The sequence below is a fragment of the Zootoca vivipara genome, chromosome 4 (genome assembly GCF_963506605.1).
Source record: "Zootoca vivipara chromosome 4, rZooViv1.1, whole genome shotgun sequence".
Taxonomy (NCBI): domain Eukaryota; kingdom Metazoa; phylum Chordata; class Lepidosauria; order Squamata; family Lacertidae; genus Zootoca; species Zootoca vivipara.
The window spans coordinates 87,143,834-87,164,291 of record NC_083279.1 but is presented as its reverse complement, the minus strand read 5'-3'; the positions used below and the strand labels follow the sequence as shown (position 1 = coordinate 87,164,291).

At 45.7% G+C, this 20,458-nt stretch overlaps 1 protein-coding gene across 1 annotated transcript; it reads left to right on the top strand.

Moving 5' to 3' along the window:
* The first annotated feature begins 248 nt into the window (after positions 1 to 248).
* On the top strand, positions 249 to 19,974 carry PANX1 (pannexin 1). The gene is made up of 5 exons (XM_035114643.2): positions 249 to 607; positions 7,100 to 7,239; positions 13,747 to 13,961; positions 14,553 to 15,223; positions 16,380 to 19,974. Exons 1-5 carry the CDS (start codon positions 427 to 429, stop codon positions 16,469 to 16,471), a joined length of 1,299 nt encoding a protein of 432 aa, XP_034970534.1. The 5' UTR covers positions 249 to 426; the 3' UTR covers positions 16,472 to 19,974.
* The last annotated feature ends 484 nt before the right edge of the window (positions 19,975 to 20,458 follow it).

Here is a 20,458-nt window from a genome sequence, read left to right as displayed (position 1 = left end):
ATGAGCTTTTGTGTGCATGCACATTCTTCAGATACATCCAAAAACAAATCATTTCCCTCAGCTTCCATAATAGCCCTTTTGCAGGGCGCAAGGCTTGAGGCCACGTCTCTGCCCCAAGCAGCATACAAACAGCCCTCTTCTTCAAGAGCCTCCTCCGTTCCCGCCCGGCGACGGGGGCGTGGAGGGGGCCGGGCGGAGGCGGAGACCTGAGCAGCGCCCTCCTCTCTCGCGCTCCTTCGCCTCGCCGCCTTACCAGGGGCGCGCGCGCGCCAAACAAAGGCAGGCAGGGCGCGCAGACACCGGGGAGTGACTGACCCCACCTCACGCCCCACCCCACCACCCCCGGCGGGGACCCCGCGGACGAAGCCAGCCCGGAGGAGAGAGCGGGGCTGGCGGGTGGGCGAGAGGCGCTTTCGGTGAGCCACCATGGCCATCGCCCACATCGCCACCGAGTACGTCTTCTCGGACTTCTTGCTGAAGGAGCCGTCGGAGAGCAAGTACAAGGGGCTGCGGCTGGAGCTGGCCGTCGACAAGCTGGTCACCTGCATCGCCGTCGGGCTGCCCCTGCTGCTCATCTCGCTGGCCTTCGCGCAGGAGATCTCCATAGGTAAGGGGGCTGGCACCGCCCGCAGGCGATGGAGGGGCCGGGCGGCGCCTGGGGCGAGATAGGCACGCATGCATAGGCACCTTGCGACAGCGTGGGGAAGCGCCTGTACCACTCCGGGCTGCAGGGGCGGTAGGGATGTGACTGTACCGCAGCAGCCAACTCCTAGCATCTCTCCCCACCATCCCAATAAACACAGTCGCATAGTTGATGGGCATTGCCATTCAAGGGATGTGCGTGTCACATGATCGATTATTTGGGGCGGGGCTTACCATCACCACCACCTGCCTCAATATTTTATTCCAAGTTGGCACCCCCGGACTGTACCACTCCAGACTGCAGGTTATGGCTTTTAAAATTACTATGGATTCCAAAGGTTGCAAAAGCAAATAATCGGAGCTGTTCTCAATGTAAGGACGCTTGCAATGCAATCCTAAACATAACTCGACGGCCCTAGTCAATTAATCCACTGGGTTTTAATGGATTAAATCTGCGCAAAGGTGCATAGAACTGAAACAAGTTTTATTGGAGTGGGGAAGCAACAGCATTCTCCAGTGTAGACTGGGGAAATCATTATTAACAGTATATTTATATCACAACTTTCAACTATTGGTATTCCTCCTACCCATTTTATTCCCACAGCAACCCTGTGAGGTAGGTCAGGCTGAGAGATAGTGACTGGCCCAGCATTTCCCAGTGAGTTTCCGGCCAAGTGGGGATTTGAACCCTGGTTGCCCGGATCCTAGTCCAGCACTTTAAACACTACACCACACTGGCTCATCTAATACCATAAGGAAAGGGTATTAGAACAGGTCAGGAAATACATCTACTAGAATGAATGAATGAATTAATGAATGTATAGCAGGTTTTGACTTTTAAGTGGTATATAAAAAACTGCTAAATAAATGTTAAGTCCCCAAGTCCTTTGAGCAGAAGTAAATGGACAGATAGACAAGGTGTTTTATTTTATCACATTTATTTAAAGTTTTCAGCCTTTTGCAGCACATTGCCCTCAAAAAGTTGTGTTCGGAACATTCTGAGGCACATTTTTTTAAAGCAACAAGTTAAAACTTCTGTAACCTCCCTTAAAAGGAGCAGCATTTTGTGAAAAGCTCTTAAATCAGTTTTTGTTTTATTTCTTTGTCTGCCTGCCTCCCTCATCTTTACACTTCCACTGACAGTTCAAAAGCCTGCTTAATGCTGTATCTGGGTGTGGAAACGGCTGTGCTGCCCTTTGATGCATGACTCAGCAAAAAGCCACTTACGCTGCATTTTAATAGCCCTGAAGCATTGTTTTGCAGGTTTTTTAAATCAGAGAATTATGCTACAGAGAAGGTGTAGTAGTTACAAGTGTTGGCCTAATGCCACAGAGGCCAAGGTTCAAATCCTCATGGAGCCATGAAGATCACTTGGGCCAGTGAGTCACAGTCTCTCAGCCTGACCTACATCGCAGGGAGATGAGGAGAACACCATTGTGTGCCACTTTGAGCAACTTGGAGGAAAGATGGGATATAAATACACACAAATAACAATCACAACATTTTCATTTTGAAAAGGGAATGTTTCTTTTATGCATGCCAACATTTTGACGAAGCCCAAATCAGCTTCATTGCTTGAGTACTTCTCAAATTCCAGGGCATGCCTGTACCAATATCCTTTGTTGCGTGCCTCTTCATTTCAGTTCCATAACAGCTGTTGCTCCTCCTTGTCTCAATGCTGATATCGTCACATGATTTCTTTATAACCCGTGCTTCATCCTCTATGGATTCTGTATGGATTGTTGTTTGTTGGTAGCTGTGGCTGTTTTCCTTTATTGTAAAGCTGCTTCGAGGAAAGATGCCCATGTTTTAAGTACTGGGACCAATGGATTTTTGAGACAGAAGACAAAACTTCCATCATCCCCCGGAACAGAAACAGGGAGAAAAATTGTAGGGCTTCAAGATTTCTGGTGGTTGTTTGTCCAGTGTTATCCAAACTCACTTGCCAACAAAAGGATTCCTTGTTTGGGACCCAGCTGCCAAGTCCCTCCCTGTGACCTAGAATCCATTGAACATGTTATCCCCACTGTCTACAGATCCCGCCAGTAACCCACCCCCACAAGACTCCAGTGACCTATTTATTCTCAACCAATCGCTCGCAAATCACAAATCCAAGCCACACATCGTAGTAATCTTGGCCCTTGCATTTTTTAGCGCATAAGGAGAAGAGATCAGTTTTAGTGCTTCTGTCCTTTAAGAGCTGTGTATGTAGAATCTATGATGTCACCATGCTGCAGGGGTTTGAATAAAATACTCTATGGTGGGAAGAAGCCCGCCATCCTGCAGTGATGACTAAACATACGTCACAGAATGCTGACTAGAGGAGAATCCAAAGTAGTGCTAGGTAACGATCCTGTCAAGTTTTTCCTTGCACAATGGGACTTCCCCATTCCCTCCCCTTGTGCACTGTCGAAATCTGCTCTCTGGGTTCTCCCACTGGAAGAGATTTGGGGTGGGTGTGGGGTACACGCAGGCGAGAGGAGGGGGATTCTGTTGCACAAGTGGAAATCCTTGTGATGGCATAATGGTTACTTAGCACTGTGTATACCTGTTCAAAGTGCTGATTTCGACCTATAAAGCCTTAAACGGCTCAGGGCTGCAATACTTCAAGGACCGCCTTTCTCCATATGAACCAACCCAGACCCTGTGATACTCACCTGTGTGAGGTCTGGAGGATGACAACATGAGAACAGGCCTTTTCTGCAGTGGCTCCCTGTTTGTGGGATGCTGTCCCCGAGGAGGTTCGGCTGGCACCTTCATTACGGACCTATAGGCACCAGGCGAAAAATGTTCCTCTTCAACCACTAGGCTCAGTTGGTTAGAGCATGGTCCTGATAACACCAAGGTCACAGGCTCGATCCCCGTAAGGGACAGCTGCGTATTCCTGCATTGCAGGGGATTGGACTAGAAGACCCTCAGGGTCCCTTCCAACTCTCTGATTCTTTGACTCTTAACCAAGCCTTGGGCTGATTGACATCTGATGCCCTTTTAAATGTGTTATGGAAGTGGAGGGAGCTATTGGGTTGTTTCTGTTTTTGTTTTTATTGTGTTTTTGTTTTGTTTTTACATTGTTTTTTTACATTGTGAATCGCCTGAGATCTACGGATGAAGGGCAGTATACATATTAAATTGATGATAATAATACCTTGATGGCTGGGGGACAACAGCGGCAGAGAGCAATTGCAGTCACGTCCCGCTTTGGGGCTTCCCAGTGGCATCTAATTGGCCACTGTGGAAAACAGGATGCTGAACTAAATAGCCTGACCCAGGCGGATTGTTATTTTCTCAGTGCTCTAAACCAGGAGAGCACAATGTGGTCCCCTCCCAATAGTGCTGCACTGCAACTCCCATCATCCTTGACCATTGGGCCATGCTGCCTGGGGCAAATGGCAGTTGCCATTCAACAACATGTGAAAGACGGGTTGTTAGCTACACTTGTTCTACACAATAAACCAACACTCTTGTTCCTGCTGTAGCTAAGCGATGGTTAGAACCTCAGTTCGTAGGTTGTCTCCTCTAGGCAATCTCTGAGCAGTAAGCCAAGAACAAACCTCAGCTACAGCTGTTGGTTTGACTGCAGCAAAAAAAACCATGAGCCCAGGTTCAAATGGTAAGCCAAACTATGGCTTAGTCCTGGGCCGTGTGGCGGCAACACAGTCGGGATATAAGCACAGGGCCTGTGATCCTTGCTCTGGAACCAGCCCATTCGCAGCAAACCACGGTGTGCTTTAGCAATATTAGCTTTGTGTGACATGCAAACCGGGTCTCCACAGCAGAGACGCCAATATTAAGTTTGCTGATCAGCTCACAAATTAATTTCTAATTTGAAGCAGTAATGGGAACGGTATAAAAATCTGGAAAATAGCTATTGCATTTTTGCCTCTTCCCAAAGCTGCCTTGTCCGTTGAGGAGCATATAAACGAGCAAAACAGGCATTCCAAACTACAGTACTTTATACAATGCTAAGAATAAAGCAGCGGGACTTTCCATGGTTTAGGAATGACGAGGCCTCACAGCTGCCAGGGGTCATTTCTCATAGGGGGGAGGTTGAGTTTTCATTTGGCCCAAGAGTTGCAGCTGCTCTGCACGTCCCCCGGCCCACACCCTTTGCAATGTTGGATACAGCCACTTCTTTGGAAGACAGCTCAGTCAGTGGAGCATGAGACTCTTAATCTCAGGGTTGTGGGTTCGAGTCCCACATGGAGCAAAAGGTTCCTGCATTGCAAGGGGTTGGACTAGATGACCCTCTGGATCCCTTCCAAATCTCTATGACCCTATGAACACTCCAGCTCAGAAAAGCTGCTTTTTCCTACCACCCCACCCCATGCTTGTCCTGTTGTTTTCTCATCCTCATTTTCACAGCATCTGGGGTTTGGGTGTTGTTGTTTTTGGAGATTCCTATTGAACAGCTAATGATGGGTGTGTGGAGGAAACCTCTAGCATGAAACTCTGAAGGGTTCACCAGGAACCTCTAACGTTAAGAGAAACCCAGGGTTCAACTGTCAAGCCATCATGCTTATGTGTTTACCCGGCTGCTAGTGCAAAAGTGCCCTGATTGTCCAGCTTTTCATGCCAGTGCCTAGAATGACAACAGCTTTTGTGGCCATAAAGCCCCCATCTCCCCGCTGCCTGGCATTTTGGAAGAAAAGAACCATTGGGATCCACGCCAAGTTGGCGGAGGTTTAAAATAGACCCGGCTAGCTCACATAAACACGCTGCTGTACTCATAAGGGAGCCCTGTGACTACTATGCCATTGATAGGACAACAGCCTTTGAAATTAATGTCAGCTGTGACTCACACTAAATCTTTTCATCCGCACTGTAAACAGGACCCCTAAACTTTTGTTGCTGCACATTGTCGATGTGAATGTGGATATTTATCAGATGTTGGATGCTTACTGACTGCAGAGTATGTTACAAGCATTTGTGACTTCAGCTTCTGTTGTAAAAGGGGATCGTCTTTTGCATAAGTAAATCTGATCTATGTTGGCGCATCCAGCAATAATTATTTCAGGGCTGAGAGGTTTGCACATAAGACATTAGGAAGCCCTGCCGGCCATACCATGTGCAAAGGGAGCTTCCTTCACCTTGTGTTCCGCTTGATATCAGAGGTTCCCGACGAAGCCTTCAGAATCTCATGCCTTTTCATTGGACACATTAGCTATCAGGTGTCTCTGTTTACTTGGTTTATGGCCCTCTGCAGGTTTAATTCGCACTAGGGATCCTCCTTGTCCTTTGTTTATTCCGTGTCACTGAAGCAGCACAGGCCAGTTCAACCTGCGTTGTAGAAAACTGTCTCCCTTCCTTGCATATCTTCACGCACTCAAGAACACATTCGGTTTATCTCTCTCCCTCCCTGCTCCACTGCTCTTAACTTTTCAATTTCACACCCCTACTCCTTATCTTGCTCTGCCTCTAGCTTTTTCTCTACACCCCACACTTAGAAGCTCCCTCCCTGCTGCTACTTCCAGCAGCCTCATCCTGTTCACATGCTTCTTCTCTTCACATGCTTCCTTTGGGACGCTGGTGGTGCTGTGGTCTAAACCACTGAGCCTCTTGGGCTTGCCGATCAGAAGGTCAGCGGTTTGAATCCCTGCAACGGAGTGAGCTCCCGCTGCTCTGTCCCAGCTCCTGCCAACCTAGCAGTTTGAAAGCACAAAGTGCAAGTAGATAAATAGGTATCGCTGTGGCAGGAAGGTAAACAGTTTTTCCATGCGCGCTGGCTTCCATCACGGTGTTCCGTTGCGCCAGAAGCAGTTTAGTCACGCTGACCACATGACCCGGAAAGCTGTCTGTGGACAAACGCCGGCTCCCTCGGCCTGAAAGCGAGATGAGCACCACAACCCCATAGTCACCTTTGACTGGACTTAACCAAAGGGTACTCATTAGTGGTTCCTTGTCATCCTGGAGAAAAGTGACAAGTGGGGTGTTTCAGGGTTCTGCCCTGGGCCCGTTGTTGTTGCCTTTATAAATGACTTGGATGAAGGAATTGCTCATCAAATCTGCAGATGACACCAAACTGGGAGGGGTAGCTAAAGCCACAGAAGACAGAATCAGAATTCAAAATGACCTTAATGGATTGGAGAACTGGGCTCAAGATAACAAAATGAAGAAATGACACTCATGTGAACCAAACTGTGTTTTCAATGGTTAACCTTACCCATGGCTTCACTGTTTCAAACTCCTTGCATGTAGGAAAATCGCATGTCAGGAAGAAGACTAGGCTTCCTGATTTTCTGTGTCCTCCCCACCCACTTAAGCATTCAGGCATGAACACGTGTTTGCTTAGTGCATGTCTGTTCACACGCCATATCTGCAGTGCCACCCTGGTCAAACCTTCCTTTACTTGACCCTGCTGCCTATCAAAATGGGTTCCAAACCCTCTGTTTTTGTATTGTACCCTGTATATTTCATGCTGCCCCCCCCCTTTTACAGTACACCCTTCTTTACTTGCTAGGTACCCAGATGAGCTGCTTTTCTCCAAGTTCGTTTTCCTGGCGCCAGGCTGCTTACGTGGACTCCTACTGCTGGGCGGCTGTACAGCAAAAACAGCTTTCAGAGAGCGACTCGGGGCACCTTCCACTCTGGCTTCATAAAGTTTGTATAATTGGCCTTCGTCATCTTCTTTTATTCTGGGTAATAAAAACCCAGCTCAGAAATCTGAAGCTGTAGCATTCACTCCCACCCGTAGTCGTCATTTTTCTCGTGTTAATGTACGAGCTATATGTCCTCTTTGTTTTGGTTGTTATCGTTCATTAGCTGCCTTTTGACCTAATGCCCCAGAGCTTTGAAACATGTTATCGTTAGAAGTAGTCGTTTTATTTTATTTTATTTTTTTAAAAAATATAGCAATACTGTGATAATCATAACAACCCCCTTGACCCAATTACGTCTGTTTCCATTTGGAAGCAGTAAATTATAGGGTAAAAGCTTCCCTAATATGTGCCATTTCGGCAGGAAGAAGAGCTAGCGATCATATACACACCATAGTTTTGAACCACATTTAATATGAATTTGTTGTTGTTTAATCGTTTAGTCGTGTCCGACTCTTCGTGACCCCATGGACCAGAGCATGCTGGGCACTCCTGTCCTCCACCGCCTCCTGCAGTTTGGTCAGACTTAGGTTGGTGGCTTCGAGAACAGTGCGAGGAAAGCAGTATGAGCAGGAGGACATTTAGGAAGCAGGGGGTGGTGCGTAGGTGAGCAAAGCAAAGCTAGCAAGGACACAGTCCCTAGTGTAGATATAAAGAAGAAATAAATGAGTTCGGACTGTTGTTCATACTTAACAGAAGCTGCTGGAAACTTATGTCTCTGCACATTTGTGAATGGGGTCATTAACATCTGTAGTGATGAAATGCTTCGAAAGACTGGTCCTTCAACACCTTAGAACCTGCTTTCCACCGGACTTTGATGAACACCAGTTTGCCTATAGGTCCACAGATGATGCGATAGCTACCGCCTTTCATATTGCAGCAAGTCATCTAGAGGAACCAGAGAACTATGTCAGGATGTTGTTTATTGATTATAGCTTGGCTTTTAATACCATCCTTCCGGACATCCTCATTAAAAAGCTGGCTGACATGAACCTTTCTTCTACCATCTGTGACTGGATTAAAGACTTTCTGATAGATCGGACACAGACAGTGAGGATTGGACATGTAACATCTAATTCCTTAAAAATCAGCACTGGCACACCACAGGGATGTGTGCTAAGTCCCTACCTGTATTCATTGTATACATACGATTGTGTATCATCTGACCTGTCTACTGCAATTATTAAGTTTGCAGATGACACCACCATAATGGGTTTAATAACAGGTGGAGACGAATCAGTGTATAGAGGGGAGGTCCAAAAAATATCTACATGGTGCCTAGGGAACAACTTGCACCTTAATATCAGCAAGACAAAGGAGATGGTGTTGGACTTTCGGAGGAAGAGAGGTAGAACTAGTCCCACTGTACATCAGGGAGGGCTGCGTGGAGAGAGTCTCTTCCTTTATAAGAATAAGAATAATTTATTATTTATACCCTGCCCATCTGGGTATAAATAATAAATTATACCATCTGGGTATAAATAATAAAGTATCGTATCTACTACTGTGGGCAGGAATCCTGTAGTAGAAATGGAGTGGCCCTCATAGTCAACAAAAGAGTGGCAAAAGCTGTAATGGGATGCAATCTCAAAAATGACAGAATGATCTCGATACGAATCCAAGGCAGACCTTTTAACATCACAGTAATCCAAGTTTATGCACCAACTACCGGAGCTGAAGAAAGTGAAATTGACCAATTCTATGAAGACCTACAACACCTTCTAGAAATGACACCAAAGAAGGATGTTCTTCTCATTACAGGGGATTGGAATGCTAAAGTAGGGAATCAAGAGATAAAAGGAACAACTGGCAAGTTTGGCCTTGGAGTTCAAAATGAAGCAGGGCAAAGGCTAATAGAGTTCTGTCAAGAGAACAAGCTGGTCATCACAAACACTCTCTTCCAACAACACAAGAGACGACTCTACACATGGACATCACCAAATGGGCAGCATCGAAATCAGATTGATTATATTCTCTGCAGCCAGAGATGGAGAAGCTCTATACAATCAGCAAAAACAAGACCTGGAGCTGACTGTAACTCAGATCATCAGCTTCTTATAGCAAAATTCCAGCTTAAACTGAAGAAAGTAGGAAAAACCACTGGGCCAGTAAGATACAATCTGAATCAAATCCCTTATGAATACACAGTGGAAGTGAGGAACAGGTTTAAGGATTTAGATTTGGTGGACAGAGTGCCTGAAGAACTATGGATGGAGGCTCGTAACATTATACAGGAGGCAGCAACGAAAACCATCCCAAGGAAAAGGAAATGCAAGAAAGCAAAATGGCTGTCCAACGAGGCCTTACAAATAGCGGAGGAGAGGAGGCAAGCAAAATGCAAGGGAGATAGGGAAAGATACAGGAAACTGAATGCAGATTTCCAAAAAACAGCAAGGAGAGACAAGAGGGTCTTCTTAAATGAGCAATGCAAAGAAATAGAGGAAAACAATAGAATGGGGAAAACCAGAGATCTGTTCAAGAAAATTGGAGATATGAAAGGAACATTTCGTACAAAGATTACCATAATCAAGGACAAAAGTGGTAAGGACCTAACAGAAGCAGAAGACATCAAGAAGAGGTGGCAAGAATACACAGAGGAATTATACCAGAAAGACATGGAGGTTTCGTACACCCCAGGTAGTGTGGTTGCTGACCTTGAGCCAGACATCTTGGAGAGTGAAGTCAAATGGGCCTTAGAAAGCACTGCTAATAACAAGGCCAGTGGAAGTGATGATATTCCAGCTGAACTATTTAAAATTTTAAAAGATGATGCTGTTAAGGTGCTACACCCAATATGCCAGCAAGTTTGGAAAACTCAGCAATGGCCAGAGGATTGGAGAAGATCAGTCTACATCCCAATTCCAAAGAAGGGCAGTGCCAAAGAATGCTCCAACTACCGCACAATTGCGCTCATTTCACACGCTAGCAAGGTTATGCTTAAAATTCTACAAGGCAGGCTTAAGCAGTATGTGGACCGAGAACTCCCAGAAGTGCAAGCTGGATTTCGAAAGGGCAGAGGAACCAGAGACCAAATTGCAAACATGCGCTGGATTATGGAGAAAGCTAGAGAGTTCCAGAAAAACGTCTACTTCTGCTTCATTGACTATGCAAAAGCCTTTGACTATGTCGACCACAGCAAACTATGGCAAGTTCTTAAAGAAATGGGAGTGCCTGATCACCTCATCTGTCTCCTGAGAAATCTCTATGTGGGACAAGAAGCTACAGTTAGAACTGGATATGGAACAACTGAGTGGTTCAAAATTGGGAAAGGAGTACGACAAGGTTGTATATTGTCTCCCTGCTTATTTAACTTATATGCAGAATTCATCATGCGAAAGGCTGGACTAGATGAATCCCAAGCCGGAATTAAGATTGCCGGAAGAAATATCAACAACCTCAGATATGCAGATGACACAACCTTGATGGCAGAAAGCGAGGAGGAATTAAAGAACCTTTTAATGAGGGTGAAAGAGGAGAGCGCAAAATATGGTCTGAAGCTCAACATCAAAAAAACCAAGATCATGGCCACTGGTCCCATCACCTCCTGGCAAATAGAAGGGGAAGAAATGGAGGCAGTGAGAGATTTTACCTTCTTGGGCTCCTTGATCACTGCAGATGGTGACAGCAGTCACGAAATTAAAAGACGCCTGCTTCTTGGGAGAAAAGCAATGACAAACCTAGACAGCATCTTAAAAAGCAGAGACATCACCTTGCCGACAAAGGTCCGTATAGTTAAAGCTATGGTTTTCCCAGTAGTGATGTATGGAAGTGAGAGTTGGACCATAAAGAAGGCTGATCGCCGAAGAATTGATGCTTTTGAATTATGGTGCTGGAGGAGACTCTTGAGAGTCCCATGGACTGCAAGAAGATCAAACCTATCCATTCTTAAGGAAATCAGCCCTGAGTGCTCCCTGGAAGGACAGATCGTGAAGCTGAGGCTCCAATACTTTGGCCACCTCATGAGAAGAGAAGAATCCTTGGAAAAGACCCTGATGTTGGGAAAGATTGAGGGCACTAGGAGAAGGGGACGTCAGAGGACAAGATGGTTGGACAGTGTTCTCGAAGCTACCAACATGAGTTTGACCAAACTGCGGGAGGCAGTGGAAGACAGGAGTGCCTGGCGTGCTATGGTCCATGGGGTCACGAAGAGTCGGACACGACTAAACGACTAAACAACAACAAAAGCCCATCTGGCTGGGTTTCCCCAGCCACTCTGGGCAGCCTCCAACAAAAATATTAAAATACACTAATTTCTTAAAGATTAAAAGCTTCCCTAAACAGGGCTGCCTATCTCAGTGAAGACCTTACTTGGAAAATCAATACAACCCAGGTGGTTAAGAAAGCCCAACAGAGACTCCATTTCCTTGCAGTATTGCAAAAGAAGGATGTCAATCAACATTTGACGATCTCCTTCTACTGGTCCACAATAGAAAGTCTCCTTTCATACTGCATCACGGTGTGGTACGCTGGTTTGACATCAACGGATAGGAAATGCCTACAGAGAGTGGTGAATACAGCACAGGATATTATGGGTTGTCCCGTGAATCCGCTGGATGACATTGCGGAAGAACATTGTCTCAGGAGAGTGAGGAAAATTCTCAGGGATGATTCACACCCTGGCCAGCACTTTGGGAAGAAGACATAGAAGCACGATTAGTTGCACCAACAGGGTAAAGAACAGCTTCTATCCATGGGTTGTTAGGCTGCTGAATGAAAAGATAACAGCAGGGCAACTGACTTTTGAGTTTGTCAGTAAACGAGGGGAATTAAGACTAAGAGAGCTGAGTGGGGGGTGCTTGTGTAATCTCACTGTACTGTATACAAGTTGTACAAGTGACAATAAAGTATTTCAATAGGACTCTTGGCTTGGTTTTGCTGGCAGTCTTTTTGAAGCTCGTTCACTTTGATACTGCTCTTGCAAGTTTACAGCAGTGCTAGTTCACAGTGATGAAGCAAAAGAGAAGCAGCTGCTTCTTACCTAAAGGAAGTGAGGAATGGGCCGATGAGCTTGCAGGGGAAGGAAACAAGGTCAAGGTGGAGAGTCAGAAAGCAGCTGAATGCAAATAGGCTTCTCGTCTCGTCTTAATTCTCTAGCTGCTACTCAAGAAACAAAAAGTCCTCTTGGTTGGAGTAAGGGCTTTTCAAGACTGATTTGATTCCCTGACGGTTCCAAAGATTGGATCATTTCCCAGATACAGACTCATTTTGCAGAGGAATAAAGAATGTGTGAGCCAGGCAGCCGACATGGTTTCAGCCTGACCTCAGCTCCGCTTCCATGTGTTTTCCATACTGCCGCAGCTCCTCTCATTTAATTTCCCCCCACTACATCACAATGGAGTCTGAATTCTCAAGGTGCGGCTTAAGATTCCAATTTTCTCTTACAGCCCACATTCGTGTTCTTCCTATCGACCTGTTGTTTTGAGTTGTTCTTTGCCCCAAGGCCGTTCACAGCCGCTTATGATGCATCAACATCAGTAGTGAGCTGTACTTAACCGCATCAGTATGCCACTGCTCTTACACCCTCTCTGGCTTTGGGTGGACAACTTTTTTCCATTGGTCCTGCTCCTATCCCTTTTACAGCCTCTGGTATACCAAAAAAGAGGACACTTCTGCAGTCATGTTAGCGCAATAAGATGCTCTGTACCTGGTTTTTCAATCGGCTGTTAAAATCGCAGCAACAGTGTCAGCTAAAATGTTGGCATGCTTATTCTTAGTTATTCATTTATGCCGATCAGAAGGTCGGCGGTTCGAATCCCCGCGACAGGGTGAGCTCCCGTTGCTCGGTCCCAGCTCCTGCCAACCTAGCAGTTCGAAAGCACGTCAAAGTGCAAGTAGATAAATTGGTACTGCTCCAGCGGGAAGGTAAACGGCATTTCCATGCGCTGCTCTGGTTCGCCAGAAGTGGCTTTGTCATGCTGGCCTCGTGACCTGGAAGCTGTACACCGGCTCCCTTGGCCAATAAAGCAAGTTGAGCGCCGCAACCCCAGAGTCGGTCACGACTGGACCTAATGGTCAGGGGTCCCTTTACCTTTACCTTTTATTCTGCTCTTTAGTAGTGCTTCCAAGGCGCTCAGCCTCAGTCTCTTGCACAATCCTAGGCAAGTCTACTGAGAAGTAAGCCCCTCTAAGTTAGTGGGACCTACTCCCAAGTAAGTGTGTACAGGATTGCAGTGAATGTTATTATTAGTACGCTTTCCAGATCTGTATCGCAAAAATAATCCCAATATTAGGAAAATGGGGAATAACGGAAACTGCCTTATACTGAATCAGACCACTGGTCTATCTAGCTCAGTTCTGTCTGCACTGGTTGGCAGCAGCTCTCCAGGATTTCAGATATTCCCAGCCCGACCTGGAAATGCTGACGACCTTCTGCATACAAAGCAAATGCTCTATCACTGAGCCACACATTCAGTTTGCAAAATGTCTCAGCAATCCTGCTTGCCTCTTATTATTTAACAGATTGCGGATGGATCCTGATCTGAGCTAATTCCCTGGTTATTTTCTTCCGCAGTTTTTCCCATACATCCTCCTGCTGGTTGCAATCCTACTGTACCTGCCATGTCTCTTCTGGCGCTTCACCTCGGCCCCCCACCTTTGCTCAGACCTGAAATTTATTATGGAAGAACTCGACAAAGCCTATAACAGGGCAATCAAAGCCGCAAACAGCTGCCGCAGTGGGGACGTGAGGGGCTCATCTCCAGCCATTAATGAGAATATGGCTCAGAGGTAACATCCCATACCTTTCCATTTTCTCAAATTAAAATGAACTTGAGTTGGAATAATAGGTAAGCTACTCACATCCAGAGTCTGACAACCTCTGGAGGGCCACAGCACCGCCATTCTTGACTTAAGATAATTGAAGGCTTTTCTTCAGCTGCACCTGCCATCAGAAGTTAGGCGGGTGGCAATCAGAGAAGAGCCTTCTCTGTGGTGGCACCTCACTGTCCTCAGGGCTGCTCACCTGGCTCACCATTTTCATTGAATTTCAAGCAATTCTCCATTCTGCCATCCTATTGCAGCCCACACACACCATTATCATCCTCTTGTTGGAGAAAGTAGACTCTGTCCTGCAAAATCAATAAACACAATAGCCTTTGGGGTGCCATAACACACACTATTGTTTTTGCTGTAATGGACGAACACAGTTGCTCTTCCAGAACGCATCTGGGGGGGAAATATGGCACTGGTGTTTTGGAATCTGAGCCATCCCAGTTTCCTGTGTGTGTGTGTGTGTGTGTTGTGCAGCTTCTGAGCAAATGAAATCCTTTTGTAATGGCTCTGGATATTGTCTCTTTGTTTTCTCTCCCCCCCCTCCAGTTTCTGGGAAATATCCGAAAGCCACTTCAAATACCCCATTGTGGAACAGTACCTGAAGACGAAGAAGGGCTCCAAGAGTTTAATAATCAAGTACATTGTTTGCCGTTTGCTGACCCTGGTGATCATTCTGCTTTCCTGCCTCTACTTGGGATATTACATCAGCCTCTCCTCAATGACCGATGAGTTTATCTGCAACATCAAAACCGGGATATTGAAGAACGACACCACTGTTCCCGAACGCGTCCAGTGCAAACTAATTGCCGTCGGTGTCTTCCAGCTCCTCAGCTATATCAACATCATTGTGTACCTCTTGCTCATGCCCATTGTGGTCTATGCGCTGCTGGTCCCTTTCAGGCAGCGCACAGACATTCTGCAAGTCTACGAGCTCCTGCCGACGTTTGATGTCCTCCAAGTCAAGACCAAACACTACAACGACTTGAGCCTCTACCTCCTCTTCCTCGAGGAAAACGTCAGCGAGCTTAAATCTTACAAGTGCCTCAAAGTTCTGGAGAACCTGAAAGGCAGCGGCGAGAAGTTCGACCCCATGCAACTCTTGATGAATCTCGGCTCGATTAAAACGGACGTTGCGGACGGCAAGTCAGCCACCGTCAAAGACGACTCTGGAAAGAAAGCAGAGCCGGAAAAGGCAAACAGTGAGATAGAATTGAAGGGTAAAGTCAGTTTGCTTCGTTTTATGTTATGCATATATCACTGCTCCTAATATATTGATCAAAGGGGTTTGCAAGTTTTTTAATACTACACGAAAAACTATAAAACACTTCATTTTGTTCAGGATTTAAAAAACGCCACAGCTAAAACAAGCAAGCGCTGACCTATGGATTTTGAGGAAGAGAAGTATTAATTGCCTCATACTAATGCCTCCAGATTGCAGGTGGCGCTGTGGGTTAAACCACAGAACCTAGGGCTTGCTGATCAGTAGGTCGGCGGTTCGAATCCCTGCAATGGGGTGAGCTCCCGTTGCTCGGTCCCAGCTCCTGCCAACCTAGCAGTTCGAAAGCACGTCAAAGTGCAAGTAGATAAATAGGTACTGCTCTGGTGGGAAGGTAAACGGCATTTCCGTGCGCTGCTCTGGTTCACCAGAAGCTGCTTTGTCATGCTGGCCACATGACCTGGAAGCTGTATACCGGCTCCCTCAGCCAATAACGCGAGATGAGTGCCGCAACCCCAGAGTCGATCACGACTGGACCTAATGGTCAGGGGTCCCTTTACCTTAATGCCTCCAGATAATTTACAAAAGCATATCATAAGTGTAAAGTTATAAAATGCAGTAGCTTAAAACACCGCAAAACAATGCCATTCTGTTGAACCTTTCTACATGTAGCGTTTGGGTCACACACCCAATGCATTTTCATCTTGAAGTAAACCTGCTGAATTCAAAGGGACTTATTCCCCACCCTCCCCAAATGCATAGCTGCCAAGTTATCCCTTTTTTTAAGGGAAATTCCCTTATGCTGAATAGGCTTCCTCGTGAGAAAAGGGAAAACTTGGCAGCTATGCCCAAATGTGTGCAAGATGGTTACCCCAATGTCTTTAAATTTTAAGTACCAATTAGGAAAGAAATGCTGTGGACTACCATGCAAGGCCTCCTTTCACACTTGCTCCATTCCTGGCATTATATTCCAGCTATCCTAGAATCTGTAGGTCTTTCTCAAATGCCTCCGATATAAAGGACTGGAAGCAAGCCCCTCTTCTCTCTCTCTCACATGCACACGGACATTGTGTTTGAGGGAAACCAGACTACTTGTTTGTGATTTCTATGGAAAAGGATAACCGAGTTTCCATTTGCCACAACTTGTTGTTTTTCAGGTGCAACAGAACAGACGTCACCTGGCAACGGAGCAAAAGCAGGTAAAGAAGATGCCAAACTTCGCCAGAGGCTTCTTGATTCTTCTTGCTGATGGGCCCATGTAGCGATTTGTGGATTGTGACTCTTCTTCCCAGTTACTCCAGCGTAAGCCATACTGAACACTGGATGCTCTTCTCATTGTTGAGTGTGTAAGCGGGCTGGGAGTTGGAAAACCACTCTGGGGAGACGGTGTACTCCCCAAGACTCCGTTGTGTCTTCCTGGTGGCCCTCTGGCTGGCATCATCCCTTCAGTCCAGAGTGCCAGGTCTTTCAGCATCATGTAGCGAGAAGAACAAGACTCATCAGTAGTTCGAAACTACTTTATTTACAACCTGTGTACAGAGACTTCATAATCACGTCTGTGTTCTCCGAACTACAGTACAGAACTGCGACACAACAGAAGTGAAACTAAACACATACAATAACAACCTCAGAAGGAAGAGATAAGACAGTCTTCCGTTCCCACTCTCTCTCTCAGTCACTCATGTGATTTACACCAAACCTAACAGTCCTTGCTGAAGCAGCTAAGGATCGCTAAAATACTAACAGGCAAACCATAGTTTACAAGCTTTTTATATGCCTATGTTTACATGCCTGCCCAGCCCCTATGTCTTCTGGCCAACTGTTGAGGTTATGTATGCCAATTCTGTGGGATAGAAACGATGGAAGAAAGCCCATGTTGTAAGTAAGACACAGAGAGAAATATACTGGGTGACCCGAAGGAAAAAGGAGTTAGCTCTTCTCTTCTCCCAATTGAACCCTTGGGGCCTAGTTGTACACAGGTGTGGATATCACAGCATAAGCCTAACTATGTCTACTCTGAATTAAATCCTATTGAATTTAATGCAACTTACTCCTAGGTAAGGATTGCGGCCTTAATCACTCTAGACTTGAGTCTGGTTCGCATGTGTGCATGTACGCACTTGTTTCCTGTTTGATTAATGACCATGCACTTAAAACCAAGCTAACCAGCAACTAGACCTCTGAAATTAGGAATATTTCATGGACTTGGATAAACCCGAAGAGGTGGAGTGAACTGTGGAGATAAGACTGCAGGGGGAAAATGCTGGTTTTTTTCATGATCTTTCCAAACATGGGGAAATCATGTCCTCTTTCAGTTGTTTGTCGAAACAAATATGCACCTGCTAAATATATACATATTTAATCTGCTGTGGTGTCAGAACCACCACTGTGATGCAGAATATATGCATAATAATTCAGGTAACTTGCCTAAACGGTTCTAGTTACAGGTAGGTAGCTGTGCTGGTCTGCCATAGTCGAAACAAAATAAAAAAATTCCTTCCAGTAGCACCTTAGAGACCAACTAAGTTTGTCATTGGTATGAGCTTTCGTGTGCATGCACACTTCTTCAGATACCTGAAGAATCTGAAGAAGTATCTGTGCATGCACACGAAAGCTCATACCAATGACAAACTTAGTTGGTCTCTAAGGTGCAACTGGAAGGATTTTTTTTTATATTGCATAAACGGTGCTCCTCTTGTTCTCGTTATTTCAGTTGTGACGCACATGCAAGAGAGCCATCTGTGTGCCCCTTGGGATTTCCCTGCAATTTTCTGTGTGGGAAATGCTTTGGACTTTCCTTGGTCAGCTGCTCCTGTGTTTCTGGGGAAGGTGCCCTACAGTCACCCCTGCTCCCTTAGAGAAAATGGACAGCCCTAAAAACTGAATTAGACCTGTTGCTTTGGGAAGATGACTGACCGCGAAACTGGGCTTTCTTTGCAGCCGGGGTTCCTCCTTGCACAGAGGAACTCCTCATGCGCACAAGTGTAGATCTCTTTCCCATTATATCCAAAGGCGTTGGATGTTGCAGGCAGCAGCAGCAGCAGCAGCCAGGGTGCAGCCGTGACATGACAGAAGCAGCAGCAGTGGGTGGGGCTGCCTTGTAGGGACTGCAGCCCCCTCGGGTGCTCTTCAAACTGCAAGCAGGAAAAACCTCTTTTAAGGACAAGGCTGCTCGTTTTGAAAAACACCATTTCAGCGCTATCCGCATTGATGCAGTGTTTTCTTCTATTGCTACTCTGTGGAGAACCTTTGTGCCTACAGATGTCCCTGAGCTACAAGTCCCCTCTTCATGGGCCATGCTCCTGGGGCAGATGGGAGCTGTAGTTTAACAAAGGGCCAGAGGTACCTGCATTAAGGGGGATTTGACAAAGATCTACAATAGGGCTAAAACCAACCTTGACCTTACCAACTGTTGCCTGCAGCATTGAGTGTCGATGGTCTTTTAACAGTGACAAAATGCAGCTAACTGTGTGATTATTCGTGGCTTAAAGGGAGGTTTTGTAATGTTCAACCCGGACACTGAGGTCCAGCTCCAAGGGCCTTCTGGCGGTTCCTTCCCTGCGAGGAGTCAGGTTACAGGGAACCAAGCAGAGGGCCTTCTCGGTAGTGGCGCCTGCCCTGTGGAATGCCCTCCCACCAGATGTCAAGGAAATAAACAACTATCGATCTGACTTTTAGAAGACATCTGAAGGCAACCCTGTATCGGGATTTTTTTAAACATCTAATCATGTTTTACCATTTTTTATGTGCTGTAAGCTGCCTAGAGTGGCTGGGGAAACGCAGCCAGATGAGCAGGGTATAAATAATAAAGTTGTTGTTGTTATTATTATTATTATTATTATTATTATTATTATTATTATTATTTACTCATGGTGTGATGTACAGGTAGGGGAAGATTGTAGATCTGTCATCCCTGCCCAACCCCCAGCGTCTTTGGATAAAAGACTGGCAATTGCAGTATACCTTTGAGACCAGGCATCCCCAAACTGCGGCCCTCCAGATGTTTTGGCCTACAACTCCCATGATCCCTAGCTAATGAGACCAGTGGTCAGGGATGATGGGAATTGTAGTCCAAAACATCTGGAGGGCCGAAGTTTGGGGGTGCCTGTTTGAGACTCCTGAAAGCTGCTGCCAGTTGTAGTAGGCAGAACATTTTCAGTATATATGTATATGTATGTATACAGTGGTACCTCTACTTACAAATTTAATGCGTTCCGAACACACATTTGTAAGTCGAAAAAAATTGTAAGTCGAATCCCATAGGAATGCATTGGGAGAAAAAAATCGTAAGTCGAAGCAACCCTATCTAAAAATTCGTAAGTAGAAAAAATCCTATCTAAACCGCATCCAAGATGGCGGACGGAGCTCCATTTGTAAGTAGAAAAAATTCTTAAGTAGAGTTATTTGTAAGTAGAGGTACCACTGTATATATAAATCTCTGTGTGTGATCATGTTCACTTTGCATAGGAGTATTGCATGAAGTAGACTTGGGGGGGGGGGCGTGTTGCATAAGATGTTGACAGCTTGAAACATTTCAAGTACTACTGCAATTATGTTTGAACAAAATGCCTAACTGCAATGTGACAACAGTAAGATTTGTCGCATTTGTTAGTGGCTGAACCAAAAGTCATTTATAAAAAAGATGTGTATGAATAAACGTTGCCTCCTTGTGACACGTTTTCTGGATTCTCTTGTCTTCGCTGAATGGGAAATGATTTGGAAACGAATAATAAATCTACCAGCAGCACTTGACATTCGACCCCTGCTCAGGCGTTTCTTTTCAGCATTTAACGCTATTTGTTTAAAGCTGGCTTGAAATCTAGGTTTTTTTGTCTGTTTAAAGTGTATGAAGGATTCAGGAGTCTTCACACTTGATTTGATGCAACAACTGAAATGATAGCTGTCTCCCTTTCTTCCATAACTATCACTACAACTAAAGGCCCAACTAGCTTTAAAATAAAGACACAACCCTGTGGCTTTGGGGTGCCACAGGGTTCTGTCTTGGGCCCAGTCTTATTCATAACATCTTTATCAATGACTTGGATGATGGGCTTGAGGGCATCCTGAGCAAGTTTGCAGATGACACCAAATTGGGAGCGGTGGCTAATACCCCAGAGGACAGGATCACACTTCAAAATGACCTTAACAGATTAGACAACTGGGCCAAAGCAAACAAGATGAATTTTAACAAGGAGAAATGTAAGGTACTACACTTGGGCAAAATAATAATAATGAA